Raw genomic sequence first — 21,371 nt, 5'->3', positions numbered from 1 at the left:
CTTTATGTCTCTTCCACGATGTTATTTCTCTCTCCAACAACGTAGGTTACAATTAGATTAGCATGACCAATTATGCAAATTAGGTGATGACGTCATTTAGCGACTTTTAGGACAACCAATAGCGATTTTCCTTACTGAGGAGTTGGCAACACTGGAGAGAGGGGAGAGAAAGAAAAAAAACCCACGGCTCGCGATAAGGAGCTGGCTCGCGTCATTCACGTCAAAGACCCGGCTCTAAGAGCCATTTCGTTTGCGGCCGACCCATCACTAATGAGAAATACACCTAGTCAAATTTCTCACGATCAAAAAGTGGGTAAGTGTGCGTGCGTGTTGCTGTAGTTATTATTGTTGTTGGTGGTGAATGGGGTAAGCTTGTTAATGATATATTTAATCACAAGTGTTTGGGTGTTTATTTTGCTGACTTGTTAATTTCAGTTGTCAGACCACATCCTTTCAGCTCTCTATATAAAGCTGAGCGTCACAGTTTCAGTGCATACAGCATCTATGAGAGACAAAATGCAAAATGTTCTGCCTGAGTAATTTCAGTGTTTTAATTCCATGCATGCTCCTCTTGATCATCCAGCCAGGTGATTAATGATTTGTATTGAACTTTAATTAGATAATTAGATAATTTTCTCATGCATTTAAATAAGCAGAATGCATAGTCACATTATTGATATCTTTCAGCATTACAAAAGCAGCTGGTGAAGGATGTTTGTTACATGAATCTGTTTTCAGCTTCATCGTCTGCTGACTTTATGTGATGGATATTTCCTTTTTTTCTAGGTCATGGGTCCAAAATTATTGAAGGGAAAGAAGTCAAGCCACACTCGTTGCCTTTCATGGCCCATGTGGAAAGCAAAAAATCTTTCTGTGGAGGGACGTTAATCCATCCACAATGGGTCCTGACAGCTGCACACTGCACCAAGTAGGAACATGAGGACTTACACACACACACACACAAAGAAGTATATGGTTCTATATATACATATCACAAATTCTTTATTTTCTTACCATAGATAGAAATATAGCAATCAAATTGGCATCAAACATACTGTATGTGATTTTTATAGACAGGCCTGTAAGCCTGTAAGACACAAGTAGATTTGTCTGCATTGTCTGCAAATATTGATGTTGGTCATAATTCAAGAAATGAGAAAAAGATTAAATGTTTATTTAAAACAGAATAATCATGTTACAAACAAGAAATGTGTGGTAAACACTGTCACTGAAAGAGAAATTGCACTCTGAAATTTTCATAACTGCAACATTAATATTGTTAAAATTCAGCTGGAGGAAAACTCCATGCAGTCTCTATAATAGCCATAAACCAAATATATATAATAACACACATTTACTATGATATTTTGATAATTGTTTTATTTAAAAAGGTTAATCTGACCTATTAACCTTTTATATAATTGAAATTTCACTAATATTTTTTTTCTTCCACAGTATGAGTAAGGTGACCCTGGGAGCACACTCAATCAGGAAAAAAGAAAAAGATTCTAAGCAGGTCCAAACGGTTGATAAACGTTTTCCTCATCCTAACTATTACAAGGCAATCAAGGGCAATGACCTCATGTTGCTCAAGGTAAAGTGATAATTCATTGTCCAAAAGCAAGTGAAAGAGAGATGCAATAATGTGAACAAGTTTGTTTGCAATCTTATATGATTTATTTCTGTGCATGTATGGACATATTTCAATAAATCACTGTGCCTGTTTTGGATTTTCCAAGCAAAATACAAATAAATGAGTGGTGTGTCAAGACTTTAGCACGTGCTGCCTATAGAGTAAATACTAAAATTCAAGGCCAGCTCTCTGTATGTAATGTAGTCATTATCAATATGTAATCTTCCTTTTTATATATATATTTTTTTCAGTTGAAGAAACCAGTAAAGCAAACCAAGACAGTAAAATGTCTAAAGTTAGCCAAAACTGTCAAGGACCCTCCAGCTGGAAGCAAGTGTCTGGTTGCTGGATGGGGAGAAACTGAAAACAAGAAAACATCAGATGTTCTCCTGTCTGTCAATGTGACTGTGGTTGGTAGACGGACATGCAACTCTCGTGATTATTACAACCACAACCCAGTTATCACCAGTGACATGATATGTGCTGGTTCAAATGGTAAAAAAAAGGCTGATACCTGTCAAGTAAGTATATAGAAAGTATGTAAGGAAGTAAATATCCATCCAACTCAACACCCTTTTGACATTGTGACACCTGTAAGTTAGTCAAAGAAAGACTAATATATTTGTTCTTTTGCCAGGGGGATTCAGGAGGACCACTCGTGTGCAATGGAGTGCTGGTTGGAGTCACTTCTTTCGGAGAAGGTTGTGGTATCATTAAAAAACCTGGAGTCTACTCGTTTCTCTCAGAGAAACAACTCAAGTGGATCAAAAAAACAATGCAATCTTTAGAAATCTTATGAACCCACAGGTGTCAATCCATACAAGCTGAGCAAGAAGCAAATCTTTTCTTTGATAATAAATGTCCATGCCTTTAATGTAGACTGCTTACATGACCATTAGCCATTTTATCATTTCATATTCACATTATTTTCTGATATTTCAGTTTCTGTTAGCTTGATGAATTTTTTTGAGCATGCTCTTTTTTGTTGATTTTTCATTCCATCTATCCCTGCTTAAAACCCCTCATAGGATATTTTTTATAAACATTCTACTATATAATAAATCTTTCATTGTTTGTAACTCTTTCCAAGTGTCATTTTGTTTTTACTCTGACACCTTCTACCATCAAAGCTTGATATTTCAGTCCTTTGGTTTTAGTGTTCAAATTAAATAACTATAATGACTAAGAAAAGACAAATAAGACAATTAATGTAATGTCAACACAGAGAATATTAACTTGCAAAACATAGAAAGAAAAAAATGTGATTAAGCTCTCACTCAGAGCAGACCACAACAGACAAATGCTAAGTCTCTATATAGAGACTTAGACTATGACTTACTCAGTGTGCACATTTTCAGAGGACATGCCAGCACTATGTTCATAATCTCAGTATATGCCCCAACACTCTTTCAATTATCATTTCTTACCTCCAGAAATCCTGTTTCATTTTGATTCAACTGGTCCTCTTTTTACCTGAATAACACACGTAGTTTTTACTCATTATGATACATTTGACCACAAGTGTTAAATTAAAAGAAAAGAAAAAGCATGCAATTTTGCATGCCAAACAATAGACCACTTGTAATTAACGGGGGCCGAATCCCGCGGGATACCTACCGGGCAACCAGTCTAACCGGGTCCACTCCCGCGTCCAGGAATGGGTGGCTTGCCAAAGTTGACCTTCGCGCTCTCTTACTAGGATCAAATTGGTAACTTTAAGACCGTAACTGTGGCGTCCAACGTCTGCTGACCTATTGTAAAATTTATTATACTTCCACGGCAACACGTGAAAACGACTTTTCACAGACACTTAAAATAACTTTGCAGCAGACTTAAACATCAACCTGCAGTTCTTAGCAAAAATCTCTTGTTATAATGTTTCAACACCACTGAGCCAATTTAACAGTGAAGATCATCAACTCAGCGAACAGATAATTTAGAATTCATCCAATCTGCACATTTTGATTTAACAGGCTGTGCTTACCTTTGTATTATCAAGCCGGCTCTCCGTTCGCTTCATTTTACGATTTCACCTCAAGCTGAATTTGTCTTCTCAGCCGTAAAAGAATCCCGGGTTTTCAGCACCAACTATTAAATTTGGTTCTTGTCATTCTTTTACTGAATAGAGAGAACACGACTCAGTCAGTCAAAATATTTATAATTTTATTTAATCATCTTCCGGAAGAGAGAGACCTGCACAGCCCAAAAAGCCAGTTGCAAAATCTCTAGCATTAGAAATCAAAATGTGTATCATATAGGTGTTAATTTGGTCCTTTCCACGTCACACATAGTTTTGATAAAAACAACTCCTTCTGAGTTACTAGTTTCGCTCTTTCTGTCTGGTTTCCTGTATTTTATTAATATGCCTCTGCAGCTCTGCACTAAACTTCCTGTTTTTTAAACTTCCACTAACGTAAGCTTCTGTTGCTAAGACGACCTATCACCCTCTGACCTAGTTCTCTCTCACAGCTGGCCTTGCTTTATAGAGGCCTTTATTATTAAACTACATAAAACAATATAATCAGAAAATAAGCACCAAGAATATATATTTATTCCATAACAGAGGTCAGTTCCTTCATCATAATTATGCAAATTTTCATGACCCTTGATCAACAACCACTGATCAAAGCCCAATGGTCAATAAAAAGGTTCCTTTAGATGCATTTGTTGGCCACATATGTATAGGCTGACCACATTTATTAATCAGGTGTAAAAACCGTGAATAATAATTTAATATATGAAAACAGCGTGAATGATAAATGTGCACAGCCTGTCGCGGTGGGGAACGCTGGGGTGTTTATTCAGTGGGCCCAAAAGCAGACACGGGATATACAGCAGACACAGGCTGACGTTCAAAAACAAAAAAGACAAGGCAAGGTGGAACAAGGGTGAAACTAATGTGACCAAGTGGTCGGCAGGGTTGGATAAAAAAAAAACAACTAATAAACACGACAACACCACCTAATGGAATTTCACCCCCAGGAAATATATATGTAAGAAAAATAGATAAAAGAGGCCGCAGATTCAAGGATGCACACCGAGGCAGGTTGGCTCCAATATTAATACAGTTTTATTTAGTTAAAATAAATAAAATATTAGAAAACAAAATGTAGCGTCATTGTTGACAGTGTCCTAAAGTTAAAATAAAACAATCATGGAACTTGGACTTACCAGCAGCCGTGGACCCAAAAGAAAATCACACAAAAAGAAAATCACTAGAGTCCACCCGGTGGTGTACAAAGGAAAGTGTGAAAACGACCCACCACCTGAGGTCCCAGGGCCACTGGCACGTCTTCCGTTCACTGAAATAAAACACAGAACTACACGTTAAAAGAATAAAATGACACTGAGCGTTAGGCTTGCTACATATCATAAAAACTAAAACTTCAATCTGTATTAGCTTTAATAAAAGAAATCACAAATGCACGCACGCACACACACACACCAAACTGGAAGGCTTACACCCCACAAGTCAAACTATGACTCGTCCTGGTGGCAACTGTCCAGACCTCGATCACAAGCCGGTGTTCTGGGAATCCATCCTACCTCAAAAGACATCCTACCCAATGTTTCTGCGCAGACGCGGCGCATGCGCACAACACCAATGCCGAATTAACTTCTTTTTCGCTCACCCATCCGGAATACTTCTTAAGGTTATGGTTAGGGGTAGGGGTAGGGGTAGGTTTAGTCACAAGTCACCGTCAAATTATAATACGGGTAGGACGATTTGTCAGAGTAGGTAGGATGGTTTCTCAGAACACCGGCTTAACTTTATACGGACTGACGCCACACTGCAATCAATATGCAGGTGGGTTCCCAGTTAACCCAGTTGCGTAGTCGAGAGGGGGTAGGGACAAATAAGTAAATACTTCTGCCTACTCCTTTTCAAACAAATAATGGAATGATATTTTGTAATGATTGTGAAGGCACATGTTTGAAATAAAAATGAACTGAACTGAACTGAACTGAACTGAACTGAACTGAACTGAGAGAGCGAGCGCAGGAGAGAGTGAGGGCGGTGGAATTTGATCAGAGACAGTCACACCACGTGGGCTCTGAATTTTTGTGGCCTGTTTAATCACAGTGATTCATAACATGAAACATGCAGGTAACTTGCACTCACTGTGACACTGGCTCTCAGTTTCCATACTACACCACTAGATGGTGTTCTCTGCCATATGGTTTGAGCAGTGTGTGCCTTCAGCCTAGCAAACGAAACTAGAAAACTAATCATTTAAAAACATATGAACAAGTGGTTAAACTGATTAATGCTATTTTTGATCAACACTGACTATTGTGGCAACATTAATACCTTTTTCTGCAGTGCACAATAAATCAAATTTAGTCAGTATTTGGGATTTTCCACAATTAGCAAGATTTGATCAATACTACTACTTAAAGGGCAAAGTAAAAGCAAATCAAGTGCTCCTTCAATCAGCACCTTACCATGTGCCTGCAGCCACCAGTCACAGTTGTTTCCTGTATGCTGCAGTTTCCTGAAAAGGAAAACAGTCTGTAAAAAAAAAAAAACAGATGTACAACAAAAAGCCAAGCAAACAAAAGCAACAGATGATCAGCATTGTTTGGATACACTCTGGCTTTAGTGCAAGTGACTAAGAAGAATTCATATGAAAATAGTGATGTAGAGTTGTGTATGCACTGCAAAACAACACAACTAATGTTCAAAATATGAATCGCACACTGGCAGTATATTGGCAGTTGGTGGGTAGCTATGGACTTCTACCTGCAGAGAGTGTCTGTTTTCCGATGGGGCTGTGCCAAAAATATGTGGTACAACTGGTCTGTAGACTACTTTTGGTCAATCAGCTAGCTGAATAGAAGAGAAAAGTTATAACAGCTGAAGTGAAACCAAGTGTTAAAAACAACAAAACGTTTCCTTGGTAGTCACTGTTTGTACTTTTCATTATGTATTTTTTGATCTATGGTGTTTGATTCCCTCTTCTCCCATTCCTGGTAAGCTCAGCTATCCAGCCCTTCCCTAATGCATGCCACTAGTCATCCAGACCGCATTCAATCAATGCACAGGATCATTCACAACAAGCAACGCAATGTTCGGATTTTGTAGGACTGCACAGGGGCATGTTTGCATTAGTTGAATACCCCTCTCTGTATGCTGTCCATAGGCAAATCCCTCTACAAATGGAAACATAAATTAGGCATAAATCTTTCAACCACCTTACAACACACTTCAAACTGCAGAATAGTTTTTGCATGAAGACCAAGAAAAAAAGTGCAGTGGCTGTTAACACGTATCACAAATACACACTGGCCTCAATACAAACATAAACCAATTGCATAACTATTTAAACAAATATGCCAGTCCACAAGAATTTTTCAATGTAGTAGTACAAACACCGTATGAAAAACATCACAAATAAAATGAGGGGGACCTCAGAGCTGTGGAACACTTTTCTAAGCATTTTATTCAAGTAAAATGAAATATAATACTATACAGTATAATGAAGCAGCTGAGTTACTGCATTTGGATATATTGTACATATACAATATGGAACATTTACACTACCGGTCAAAAGTTTTAGACCATCCTCACCCCATCAAACTAAACTTTTGGAATTGTTCAGTTTTCGCAAGGCTCTGGGTGAGCAACACGTTCTCACTCCCAAAGCGAAACATTTTATTCTAGGTGACAAATCGGTGGTATATTACGCTTCTGGGCACCCAACACGTCCCTATATTAGGAGATCAGAAAAATAAGGACACATGACAACCATTTGGAATGAATCGACACATGTACGTTCATTTTACTTAAATCGCTTTGGAAAACACTATCTAACATCATTAAAGTCGTGGTTAACGTTAGGGAAAAGGTTAGGGTTAGGGCTGGAATACATGGCTGGAATGTCTATTACTCTGGGAGTGTCATTCTACTGGGTTTATCCATAACCTGGCATGTAGCATAAGAATGCAGAAGGTCACACTTTGTTGTTCCTCAGGGACGCAGCGGGATGTGACAAATCATCAGTATATTATGCCTCAGGAGTGAAAATGGGCTGGGGTTAGAATCTGTTCTTGAATCTGTTCATGAGCATGAATTGTCTTCCAGAGAGCAGCAGCTTTGACAGGTCGTGTCTGGGTTTGCACGTTCTTTCATGATATTGGCAGCTCTGCTGGGACAGGAAAAACTGAAAAGTTCCTCCAAAAACAGCAGTGCACAGCCAAGGAGTTTCTGATTTTCATGTCTTTTTGAAGGCCTCAGTAAGCTGATTTTCACATTCTTTCAGTACCCATCCTCTCACTCCATGCAGGAGGGTGACAGCTCTAACCGCACACCTTACATTATGCTCTAGCACTGTGAAGGTGTGGCTGTAGTTATCACAAGGATGCTAGCTCCTTTCTGTGAAGCCCTTTAACTCTCTCACCTTTACCAAATAGGTGAGCACACCACCAGCTGAACACTTGTTGGTCTTGTGATGTTTTGCCTGCCCTGCCAGACTTATCCCATCTTCCTCCCCTCACTCACAACCAGACGTAGCAGATGGCCTTTCTGAGCCTGGTTCTGCCAGAGGCTTCTTCCTGTTAAAAGGGAGTTTTTCCTTCTCACTGTTGCCAAGTGCCTTCTCAAAGAGGTTTTTTTGATTGTTGAAGTTTTCTTTTTATTACTGTAGGGTCTTTACATCAACAGGTAAAGCACCTTGAGGCAACTACTGTTGTGATTTAGTGCTATAGAAATAAAACTGAATATTTGCCAAGGCAAGTAAAGCCCCTTGATCTTCTTTTTAAAGATCACTATACCTTTCTGATGGCTATTTTTGGGGTGGCTCTAGTTGTGCTATAAAAGGTTTGGTTGCCAGGTCTGAAAGTTGTGTCACTTCTAATTTCCTTTGTCATCCAAGGCTAGGCCTGGACATGTTTGTCAACAGTAACATTGCCAACACAGTGATGTACACAGAAGAAAACATTTGATGTGTGCACTTAGCCAACTTAGTTCAAACCTTGTCTCATACCCGCAAGGACACTTTTGCACGCCTTTGTGGTGGCTTGTATTTTGCTCCTAAGTGGAGTGTATTCTGGGATCACGAGTAGAGATAAAAGCTACTTTCAGTGGGTGGTTCTCTTTGCTTGATTTGGCAGAAAGAAAAATGATCTGTCAACTCATTCACCCAGCGGTGCAGAAAGAGTTAAATTACGTTCTCTACTGGAGTCCTACGTCATGTGACAAATATGGCCAATGTGATTGGCTGTGCCTTTCAGGGAGCTCTGTTTACTTTTAGCAGCGGCAAGCCTGCGCTGCAAGGACCTGCAAGGAGGAGAGGAGGATGGCAGCAAAAAGGAAGAACCTGGATATAAGAAAGTATTAAAAACATTATGTAATTATTACTAAATGTTGTTAAGTCCTTAAAGTCATATTCTTTTATTGTCATAACTGTATTTGAAGCTATTTTTATTTTTGTATGAAACCTGATTTATATGGAATATGGCTGAAGTAAACTAAAGCCTAAAATACTTTAGTCAGTCATTTGTTTAATAGTAATTTAACATTATATAATTCACATTTAAAACTATGAATTGTAATTTTAAATGGTTTAAAAGCATGTAGAATAGCATATGTAGGCAAGTAAATTTCTCCTTTTTTTATCAAGAAGCAAAGACAAAAAGGAAAAAAAAAAGAAACAGGGCAGGGTTCGGCGGTTGAATCATCCGTCCCCACCAATGCCAAAACCAAATCTACACCCTTGGCAGCATCATAAAATTTGCAGGGAATTACTTATAGATAGATTTTAAAACTACCTGCAAATTTTAAGCATAATCTTTCCAAGAGGAAAGGATTAGTACTATGGCCACATTTTTTAATTATTATTTTTATTTACTTTATTTCATGTTATCTAGTTTATTAGGCTTAAGTTAGTTTACAATATCTTATCAGTACACATTCAACAATTTTTATTTGTGCTGGGTGTGAATGTGGACACATTCACAAAACTAAGGTTCAAAATATAATCTCTGTATTGTGTTAAAACACAGTCATTATTATTTCATTTGATCCGTTTGGTTTTTTGTTTTTTTCAGTTGACTAAAACGTTACCTGAAACGCAAGTCTGTGTAAGAAATTAAAAACAAGAGATAAAATCTACTTACCTTGGCATCAGTCCTGTTCCTTTACAGGTGAAGGGGGAAAACATACCACACCTATCAAATTCCATCATGTCTTTTATTTGAGCTCTTAGTGAATTAAACTGACCAGACACCTGCTTTTGTGTTTACTCTGTTTCCATGGGCACCCACAAAAGCTCACAGGCCCACCTCGATGCGGGTGAAACTATCAAAGTTTGCCACACCCATACAAACTTATCTTGTCAGTGTTTACGCAAGTCTTTGTCATGTTTAAATAGCCCTCCCTATCACTGTCTCTCTCTGTCTCATACACACACATCCACACACATAAAATCAGAGTAAATGTTTACCTAGAGTTGGGTACATGTCCAAGTTGGAGGAGCCTTGCCTTGCCTTTTCTCACTTGTGACGCAACACTGCAGGCATAGAGTGAAGCCTTGTTTTATAACTGAAACTGGAAGCTCGTATATCTCAGGAGGTGATTCAGCATCTTTATCTCTGAGTTAAAGTGCAAACAAATATGCTTTGACGCAATGGCCCAAAGATAAGATGACTAAAGTCCGTTTTAAAACCTGTGCCCTCCTACAAAGATGTAAAGGATGTTCTGTTGCTTTGTTAGATTTTTTTCTTAAATCAGACATTGGATCTGTACGTGATGTGAAGGTTTGATTTTTCAGATCGTGAAACATATTGCAAAACAAACTGAAGCGTACTAACTTTGCGTTATATAAAGGTTGCATGAAATTTAGTGCAGTATAAACAGGTTATTTTTCCATATTTTGGTAAATTTACCAGTAATGTAGTGGTGCACAGTGGCTTTGGTGTTCTTGATTCTCTGTATTTGTATCAACTCATGTTCTACATAACAGGGTAAATAAACTAGAATTAAAAATTACTCAAACATAACTTCAAAATTATTTATATGATGTTATTATTTTAATATAGCATGTTTTTCAGTTCACTTTGCCAAAAATAGCTGATAGAAACATCCTCAAAAAAGCTACGTTTCACTTTCTTGCTTTAAGTACATTTTCAGAGGCTTTACTTTTTCACTCTTACATGAGTAAATAAGTTGAATCAGTATTTTATCTTTTACCAGAGTATTTTAACACAAATCTGTAGTTCTACTTAGGTACAGAATACCTGTACTTTTGCCACCTGTATATAAGCTGCTGACAAGTACCAGAATTAAGTAACAGTAAAAAGTTATTTAAAGTCCGTCTATAATATGGCATAAAAAAGCTACAAATTTTGACAAAGAAAAAATGTTCTAACACAAAATGTAAACTAACTTTGTTATAATCGCATGTTCTTGTGTGTTTGCAACTGACACCCCGCCACGTGGACTTTCTGTTTTTTCCTTCCTCTGATTCCTTGACAGTTTCCATCTGTAAAACGAATTATAATGAGAAAGCAACACATTAGAATGCAAACGTCAGACATACTAAACTCACTGTCTATATTATAGTCTATATCAGAGGTTCCCAAAGTGTGGGGCCCACCCCCAAGGGGGGCGCAGAGCCATTGCAGTGGGGGCGCGGTATGAGAAAAAAGAAAAAAAAAAAGAACGCTTGGACACTGCTAGCATAATGGACAGGTTTTGACGGGGCTCCCACACAAACGCAAAGCAGGAGATGAAGCATCGCCAAATATGTTTCCAAACCAACTTCCTTCCAAGCCAAAGACTAGAAAATATGGTGAAGCATATCTTCAAAAATACCCGTGTAGGTGTGGACATAGTGTAAAAGAGTTAGTCGTGTATTTTATTACTACCTGTAATTTATTGCAGTTTACTTTTATTTGTGTTTACTGAATGTTTGAGGTGTGAAATTAACCGCAATGGAGTTTTAAAACAAAATATGGGTGTCTGTGGTTGGAGGATGTGTTTGTGTTTGTGTGGGGGGTGTTAGGTGGTGGTGGTGGGGGCGCAAAGATTTTTCTTGTAAAACAAAGTTTGGGAACCACTGGTCTATATGATATTTGCTTACTGATCATTAATTTCACACAAGCGCAGTAAGAATTTTGCAGATGGAAAATTGAGCTCAAATGGCAAAGTTCCAAAGATGGATGTGGTCTGACCAACAAGGATTACCAGAGTAGGTCAGCCAATAGGACACTGGCCTCTGTACACACCAGTTCCTCATTCAGTTTAAGTTGTGATATTTTTATGACTCCCTTCATCAAGGTTTATTATCTGGTGCATAAATAAGTTATATGCAGCTTAAAAAAATAGCGCTTTTTGATCAAAGTATAGTATTAAGTCATTCAAACTTCTGGGATATTGATGTGATCAGTTAACAACAGGTGAACTAGAGGGGCAACAATGAGACAATGCCAAGACAGGAGTAGTTTTACAGGTGGAGGCCACTGACATTTTTCCCTCTTCCTCTTTTCTCACTGTTTTTGGCTACGATCAGTGTCACTACTGGTAGAATGAGGCAATACCTGGACCCTACAGATGTTGCACAGGTAGTCCAGCTCCTCCAGGATGGCATATTAATACATGCCAATGGCCACTGTTAAGAATTTCTCTGACCAAATAACCAGAAAACAGACTTCATGAAGGTGGCTAATGTCTTCTACAGGGCCCTGTGTTAGGGTCCCTGGGTCGTTGACCCAGTGTTTTTGGTTCTTTGATTTTGTTATTTCATTATATTCTAGCTTTGCTTTATGGGTTTTAGGATCATTCTTAGTTTAGGTTCTCTGGGTGGGGTTGGTTAGAGTTTTAGTGTTCTGGTTTTCTGTCTGTGTTCCATAGTTGCTGTCTTCCCTGTCTGCTGTATCCCCACATCCAGTCAGTGTTTGTGTCTGCCCTGGTCCCACGTCTCTGTTCCCTCTGTAGTGCCTGCATGTGAGTCTGTGTTATGTGTTTCCTGTTTTACTTTGAAGGTCTCTGTCTTATCTCAGTGTGTTCAGTTTACGCTTCTTTGGTCTCGTCAGTTCTGATTTGTCCCAGCTGTGTTTCCCTCCTGTTACTCATTCCCTGATTGCTCCCTCTGTGTATTTAAGCCCTGTGTTTCTCTGTGTCTTGTCGCGATGTACCGTTTATTTTGCTGTGTGTTTTGCCAGTCCACCGGTGTTAGTTTATTTTCAGTTTTTCCCAGTTATGTTATGTTTGCGTTCAGCATTAAAGCTGTTTTGGTTTAAGTTTGTCTCCGGAGTCTGCATCTTGGGTCCTATTCCTGTTTGCACACAGCCGTCACCTAACACCCTGTAGCCACTGACACTCAAGGTGGAGCCCAGTTGGAATTCCTTTGTTTCCTAATGTTTTTGAGCAGTATTTACCTGCCATGATGGCCCTGTTATCTTTTTCATTTTGTCGGCCTTTGTGTGTATTTATGTCATCACAGAAAAATGCCATCCTGCAGGAGACATGTAGTGGTAACTCCCACAAAAAGGGCTTTGCATACTGAGGTTGCATAATGTATAATCATTTTCATACATGCTGTATGGCCAAGAACATTTTTAGACATTACCCAACAGAGCTGAATGTGACAACATAAATCTTCCACTCAATGCACAGTCTTTACCCTGCACTGTCTCAAACCTGACAGCTACCCAGGGCTAGGTCTGTGATTACATCAGTTCTGTCAGTCTGTGGGCAGATTTTGTCAACAAAGTTCCACAAAAACTACAAAATCTAGTTCTAAAACTTTACAGGTATGTAGTTTTAATCTAAACGAAGTCTATGTTTTAAGATAGGGGAAAACCTAATGGGGCTGCAGATATTGTGATCTCAAAAAGCAATGCCACAAATAGTTTTTGTCTAACAAATCAAGTGACGCAAGATTCATACGTTCAAACTCAACACACTCTCACAGCAACTTGTCACATACTAATGTGTCTAATATTTTTCTCTTTTGTACTTCGTCTTACTATAATTTGTAACTTTTTTTGTTTGGTTCAGGTTTAAATAAAAACTCTCACGACATTGAACCTTTGCCTGAGATTTCATTGTCTAATTTAGATGGCGAGTGAGCGAGTGATCAGACTCGCTTGCTTCTGGAAAAATGATATGTAACCACTGTAACCTGGTGTCACTATAGTGATGAGATTGAATTGAAAATGTCATCATTACTAACACTCTCTCTTTTTTTTTAAAGCTGAGTATAAAGCATGAACTCCAGCGACTTTCTGCTTATCCAGATAAGTTTGTGTAACATTTGTCCTTTTGACATGAATGCATTGTGACTGCAGCCAAATCTGCCTGTGAAACAGTTGGTCTTTCTTTACGCAATGTGCTTTAGTCTTCTTTGTCCTGAACCATATAATTATGTTTTTTTTTTGTTTTTTTTTCCCTACATTTGTGTTGTGAGAGACTTTTAAATTACCCAAGCACTCTAAAAATAGCTCAGACTAGACGCACCCCTGTTTCTTTTTATCAGTTAGACAGTGCACGAGCACGTTCAACATTCATTCAAAAGTTCTCTCACAGTTGTAAATTTTGCAAAGGAAATGCTTCATATGCTTGTAGGTGTAGTGAAATAAGGTTATATTTGATATGTTTCATTTTATATATTAAAAATATGTTGGTCTTACAAGATTTACCACTGAAATGGTAAATCTGAGCTTGTAGCACAAACACATACCAAAGGCAACTCTCCAGTCTCTCCTACTTTTGTATTGCCCTCATGTGTGTCTGATTACCTTGATGATGTCAGTTTTTGGAAAAGTACTTTCATGCTTATTCTTATCTACTTTGTCCACAAGACTCCCTTGTTCATGTAAACAAGCTGCTGAGACTCTGGATGCTTGCAGAGGTAGGAATGTAAATATAAATCTAAGGCAGAAATGAGCGAACAAATATCATTTTCACATAACACTGAGACATTTTATTGGTGATCATATTCCATCCCTTTTCCAGAGTGAAATGAAGAGTGTTTTCTGACCTATAACAAAAGCAGTACAATAAATAAAACCAAAACTAGAGAACATCAAAAGGCTGCATCCTCAGCATTCACAGATAAAAGATATTATAATAGTAGTCCAACATAGAGATACGTATATAGTTGTTAACAATAAATAATCATACTAAATAAATTACATTCTAATAAATTCTGGACAGTGTTTTTACACAGCATCTATTGAAGCCATCTATTCACTCGTCTCTCGGGTGGTCAGAGCCAAGTTCTTTGAACTGTTTAGCATTGCTGTGGAAAGACAAAAATGCAAGGTCAAAAAATACATAAATTAATGTTTTAGTAGAAATCTATGCAATAGTTTCATTTTGAAACTTACATACAATCCTTTTTTAGCTATGTAAAGCAAAACTCTACAATTCTGATATTGCACTTTGTGGTGATTTTGCTATGACTGAGTAATATAACGGTGCAGATATGTTTTATTTTAATTTCTGTAGATTTTTATGTCATTTGGGGTTTTAAAGACAAATAAAGAGTAATAAAAATATTTTTTTAACCGCAAATAAACAGGGTTAAATAATCTGGACAGATTACTGTCCCTTTTAATTACTTTCCCTCATTCTAGTCACTCATTTTTGTCATCATTCATTCATGCTTCATTGTGGCAGTGTAACAGAAATCCCGTATTTCAGCAATTCCTAAATTGCCACAATAAAAAGCTTATGAAGAGAATACGGCATGTCCACACTGTGTAAATCTTGAAACTAAAGTGTTTTGTTTCCAAACATGTAAAGTCATTGTGCATGTTTGCATGTGCTGCTCAGTAAGATTTAATGAGTAATTATCTCTTTATAGGTCATCACGTGCAAAGTCAGTATGTCAATACTCTTATTGTTCAGGACACAAAGATGAATGTGTACAAATGAACGTGTGGTTTCTCTTTACGCTGCTATTCACTTCATTGATGGAACAAGTGGAGACACCCCTCACTAATCCCGACTAATACCTCTAGTAGGGATCTCTCTTGATCTGCATGATGCATGTATTCAACAACAACAACAGTCGTACATGCGCTCCTGTCATTCAGTGAGCCCACTCCTTCCTGTTTGGCTTAGACTCATGTGATCAGTGGCTAGACACACTCCTCTAAGGAGTTAAGCAAGACCATAGGTGAAAAATACATCACGAAACCATACAGCGCCAGAAATACGAGAAGATTATATCAATGTTGCTGCACTGATGGCATTACTGCAACAGCACTGACACATTATCCAGCTTGGTAAAGGTCGTAGTTGTCATTTTCATGGTATGTATTGTTTTATATCTTTATTCTTATTTTTTATGGGTTATTCGAGGTCAGGGTTGGGTGACTCAAAACACTCATGTAAGGTGATGACTAAACGATATGTTTACAAACTCCGTCTGAAATAAAACGTTTCCATGATCTTGCTGGTCTGAACACAGTGCAGTACTTGGAAGTAGCACTGCTTTTTCTGATAATTTGATGCTTTATATTGTGCAATAAACACTGAGTTGTATAAAAAATAAGTACAGTGAGTACGTGTTGGTTTGCACATAAGGAGGTCAAAACCTCAGGAGCACCTACCTCATTGTAACTTAACGCCCTCAAACGACAACGTCACCAGGGTGTTTCTGAAGCTTCTCCTGCTCTGACACGGTTCCAAGGTAGGAAGCCAGGAAGTTTTTATGTGACCTGTAACTACACAAGACATTAACATTAGTATCAAAAGCCCAAACAGCTCAGATAAGTGAAAGAATCAGCTATTTTGAAAACCAGGACTGCAGTGCCAGCTACATGGTAATGGTCTGATAGAGATAAATACATTTTATGGTGACATTTTCACTGTCATTTCTATTGGCTGTGCACATAAAAAGCATATGACTATTTAAGTTTCAGACTCACAGAAATAAGTCCTACTTTCTCTCGTTTTCTCCAACTGAGTAGTTATAACTAACCGTGGCTGTAAAGCTTTAATTGCATGTCTGCTTGTTTTATTTGCACCATCATGGACTATTGACTCTGTCCACAATTCAAATAATACCTTTGATTTCATTACATATTGATAAGAAACTGTGATTATGTAATAAATTGCTTGTCATAGGAATTCAAGATTCAAAAAAAGTACGAGTAATACAAAAGACCTTACAGTCTTTCTGATAAAACAACAGTGAGGTGACGCCGTTGATGGTGCTGTAGGAACAGGAATGACCATTAGAGCTGTAGAAGTCATTTGAGTTGATCTTGGCAAAGTGGTGAGCAATAACTCTAAAGTCTGGGTGTGTTCGGGTGTGTTAATGTACTTTTTGATGTGTCAGTGTGGTCATATGCCAGGAAGTGTTTCTGGCCTGGATCTTGGAAGCGTAACCTTTGTTCTGTTGGGATTCATGGGGTGTGGATGGTTTATTGGATAATATTCTCTACAATACTTTAAATGTAAAAAAGAAGAAGATTACTTTTTCACAAAATCACCACAATCAGGCTTTGTCTTAATGTTGTTCCAGCTTTGGTGAAGCTGGTCACACTGATAGCAGGTATACTGGGGTCTGATAGTGGTGAGTTTGTGGGGACATTACATTTTGTTTTTTCTGCGCCTCATTCTCCTCAGTGAACAATGGCGGGTTTATTGCTGTAAAAAAAAATCCCACTATGAGGATTTTCTTTCAAGTTGTAAAGTTGTATTTTGACTGCTTTTACAACTGGGAACAAAAGAAAGATTTAAGTTTACTATTAAGAGTTCATCAGTGAATTGAAGATGGGTTACTCATACTAATACAATACAATACTCGGTTAACCCAGACCTATCTATATCTAGGAAAAGACAAAAGTTAAATGAGGGCTAAATTTTAAATTTTGGCATCATTAATTAAGGCCAAATTAGAGGCTTTTCTTTTCTTTTAAAATGTTGTTATATATAACATATGTAACAACTGGCATATTCTGATATATGTATTATGTTACCACTAATTTTTTCATGTTTGGAATTTTATCCATTTACTTTAAAATCCTTCAGCCAGAAACGAATGCTTTGGTTGCTACAGCCTTACCACCAAATAGTGTGTCTTGTTGTGTTTCTTTTTGTGTGTTTGGCTGTGTGACAGTTTCAAACTCACTGAGCACAGGTCATAAGCAGTATGGCGGTACAACTGATGACTGAAAGAACCACGGCGATGACCACTAAGACCGTCTGCACCAGCTCAGCATTGTTGGTCTCGGTGGGCTCATTTTTCACTGTCCCCAGAGTCTGGATCCCACAGCGCTCTCCATCATAACCCTTCATACATCTGCAGAAAAAAAGAGTTAAGAAATCAGTGTGATGACTCAATGAAGAGGCTTTTATATCAGATATTGATGAGTGTTTGAATGATTTTTTCAAGTTGTTCCAATAACTTGAATCTGTCTGAACCTGCCTATTAGTCACATTCAGGTGAGGCAGTGGTTTTAACAGTATAATTGTTTTGGGGGTTTTGTGTCTACATCATTCATTTTGATGATTGCAAATGATCCCAAACATGATTTAGTTCTGATTCAGTGAAGGCCACATGCTTGTATCAACCATAGAGCTCATATTTTCTCATGCAAAAATACAATGGGGTCAGGACTGTACTTACATACAAACTGGTTCATGCAGGCCGTCTATGTGCTTGCAGTATCCATGAATGCAGTAGCCCAGGTGGGAGGTGTTGCAGGGATCCTCATTGGTCCTGAGAGTGGATGTGTGTCCACTAGTGAAGACCATGTGCTCGGGGTTGAAAGGAGTTGTGCTTTTGCCCTTGTGTTTGTTCCTCCTCTTGCCTTTGACCTTCCTTTTCTTCTTCTCATCTCTGGTGGGATGCAAGTCTGTAGGAGGAAAGGAAGCATCCGCAGTTGTTTAGGGTGCCATTTTAACTCCCTAGACTTAAAGGCTGAAAACATTTTTTTTAATCAATTGAAGCTGTTAAAGTCAAGAGAACTTCACTTTCATACAATTTTATATACTCATCTTTCTTAAAAGAAACATATACAAATCACACAGTTATATACTCAGATAAAAGATTCCCTTGTACCAAGGAAGCTGACATTTTCATCATCTCCTCCTGAAATCCCGTCCTCTTCCAACTCATCTTCATCGCTGTGCAAATTCTGGAGGCCTTCCCCTGAGGCCAGGTCGACAGTCACTCCAACTTGGTCACCTGACTGTGTGGTTGTAGATCCCTGAGCACTTAGAGCACTGCAGACTACAAAAAAAAGCCAACAAAAATGAATAAGACATTAAATCTACATAGAAATACACAATTAAATCAAAGTTTACTTCTTTTGATCCAGATCAACATCTTGGATTGTGAAAAACACTCTTTCAGAGCTATAAATAGAAAAAAGACGTGAATAGTTGCCGATCTGCTTATAAACTATTTTAGAAATCAGTCTTGGCAGTCATTTTTTTTCATTCTTTCCTTTTTTTTTCTTACCATGAACTTTGTGTGAGTTACTTTCTTTAGAAATTGTGCTCATATAGCTTTACCTCTGACTCATTATTTCACCTTCCTCTGCTGGGAACAATCTTAAACCAGTACAACCAGTCCACATTGAGGACTGTATTGCACCAGTGATGAATAGGATTCAGTGAAAGGATAATGAAGTATTCAAAATATGATGACCTTTCTGTGTGTCTGGTGTGTCTCCTGCACAATGTCTGGTAATAGTTTGGTCTCTAGAAGCGTCTCTGACAAAAAAAAACAAAAAAAAACTCAAATACCTCTCTCCTCTCTGACAAGTCCTCGCCTGTGGATACAAGTTTTCTCCCCTGACCCATGCCTTTCTGTCATGCCACTTGCATTTCTCTTTTCATTTCAGTCATTTAAACTATCTCCGCACACACAAACACACAGACACTTTTAAGTACAAGTTCAGACTTACCGAAGCACAGGAAACAGGTGAGGATGAGAGGGTTCATATCCCAGGAAGCAAGTGTTTTGTGTATGATAGTCCTGCACTAACGTGTGTGTAAGTAGGTGTCGAAGTGTGTCTTTGTCCCCCGCTGATCAAGAGTGTGCTTTGCTTTCTTCACCTCCACTGGGTGCAGCTTTTATAGACCAACGCCTGCTTCTCAACTTGAAGGAAACAGATGGGTGTGTGTGTGCACTTGTGAGCGTGTGTGCATGAGGCAAAGAGAGAGCAAAGAGAGAGCACAGGAGAGAGAGTAAAAAACGCATTGTGCTTGTGTGTGTGTGGCTTATTCATGTGTGTCTACTAATTCATCTGCCCCAGGCAATACATTTTGCACCTCACGTTCTGGTGGGAATAATAATTGTGGGCGACACTGGGTCACCAAGCTCTTGGCTTTTTATCACCTGTTTGGTAACTTTTATTACTTCCGCAGGGCTGCCTTTACATGGCCTTAGTTATACCTTCTGTAGTGATAGAGACACATACCAGGATATTATAAAGCTTTTCAACATTAACTTGAAAACAACTTTCTAGGCCATCATGTGTCATTTATTGAATGGCCAAAGTGTTGACTAATCTTAGATAGACAAAATCATAAGCAAACCACAAAAGTAAAGTTACTTGGTTCTTAATTGACAGCAACTATACACACCTTTTTCTGTAATCGAGTCATAGCTACACTTTAGTCAAGGTACAAAGATAAAAAATAACATAAAAAAATGCTACATTACAGTGAGAGCAATAAGGGGTCATAAAAAGAGTATCTATGAGTGTTTGTTTCGGTAAGTGGTTTCATAAACATATATGGGCAAATAGGTCATGAAATGGGAATTGTGGCTGGCTTCTAGAAAATACACCTCTGAATGTGTCTTATTTTCTGAGATATAAGATACTTTTTTAATATAATCTTTTTAAGTGTGTATTACTTGTTACCTGTTTTTATTTATTTGCCTATGACAATGAGCGTTCTCTGTTTTATTGTTGTTTCGTTTTGTTCGGCGGGTTGTGGTTCTGTCTGAATTATTATGTGTGTGTTTTATCAAATTATACTCAGTGTTACTATTTCTGTACACTGTAACTAAGAGGAGACCTTAAGGCTTGGGTGGGGAAGCTGCACACAAGGGTGTGTTGTTTATGTTGTTGTGTCTGCAGATACAGGTTGTCCCATCAGTCATACACTAGTGGAATCAAACACAAACCTGCTAGGAATGCAGGGAACTACTCCATCTCATTCCGTAACAATGACTTGGAGCTCCTGGCACGTTTTGTTGAGGATAAACATGCAATGGAATTGTTTGGATATGTGTAATGACATTGAGGATATGAGATATGGATGTGTGGAAAGTCTGACACAAGCCAGGAGAGAAGCACCTCATAACAGCCACCCACAGTAAACACACTGCTGTCAAGATAAAGGCACGCAGGATGAAAACTTGAACACAAAAATACAATTAGATGTCTTTGTGCATCTTCACAACACTGTTACAATGTTACTAGCTGCCGATATTGAATCTCTACTTTTCCGTTAAAAGCATAATTTCCCATGTGAAGTATTAGCTTAAAGTTTTTTAATGTATATGTACACTGTTGTCTACATGGTGCCTTTTGTAGCTGATTCAGTTCTCAGTTTATTTAGATCGGCTTCTTAAATTTATTGCCTTGAAGATGAATTCTTGCAACTTTACCAACTAGTATTAATGGCAGAAAAGCAACTCCAGCATCTTCCTGAAAACTATCAATTTCACCTTAATTATGTCTCTCCGCTGAGTGCCCTTAAATGATGTATGTGGACTTTCAATCTGGAGCCTTAATAGTCTGTATTTCCATCTAGAAAGCG

At 38.2% G+C, this 21,371-nt stretch overlaps 2 protein-coding genes across 2 annotated transcripts; one reads left to right on the top strand and one right to left on the bottom strand.

Moving 5' to 3' along the window:
* The first annotated feature begins 510 nt into the window (after positions 1–510).
* Positions 511–2,671, top strand: LOC146562858 (granzyme A-like). Its single transcript, XM_085295091.1, has 5 exons — positions 511–587; positions 787–928; positions 1,456–1,594; positions 1,885–2,154; positions 2,271–2,671. The coding sequence occupies exons 1-5, from the start codon at positions 524–526 to the stop codon at positions 2,430–2,432; spliced, it is 777 nt and encodes a 258-aa protein (XP_085151217.1). The 5' UTR covers positions 511–523; the 3' UTR covers positions 2,433–2,671.
* An 11,875-nt stretch (positions 2,672–14,546) lies between these two features.
* Positions 14,547–19,693, bottom strand: areg (amphiregulin). Its single transcript, XM_085295084.1, has 6 exons — positions 19,505–19,693; positions 18,655–18,825; positions 18,220–18,448; positions 17,722–17,892; positions 16,196–16,309; positions 14,547–14,877 (listed from the first exon to the last, which is right to left on the bottom strand). The coding sequence occupies exons 1-5, from the start codon at positions 19,539–19,541 to the stop codon at positions 16,216–16,218; spliced, it is 702 nt and encodes a 233-aa protein (XP_085151210.1). The 5' UTR covers positions 19,542–19,693; the 3' UTR covers positions 14,547–14,877; positions 16,196–16,215.
* Positions 19,694–21,371: the final 1,678 nt, after the last annotated feature.

The sequence above is a fragment of the Mchenga conophoros genome, linkage group LG12 (assembly GCF_057382185.1).
Source record: "Mchenga conophoros isolate Kocher_MC1m ecotype Shallow Benthic linkage group LG12, M_conophoros_male_GT1.1, whole genome shotgun sequence".
Lineage (NCBI taxonomy): Eukaryota > Metazoa > Chordata > Actinopteri > Cichliformes > Cichlidae > Mchenga > Mchenga conophoros.
The sequence above is the reverse complement of the archived record's forward strand: the minus strand, read 5'-3'. Positions and strand labels throughout refer to the sequence as shown.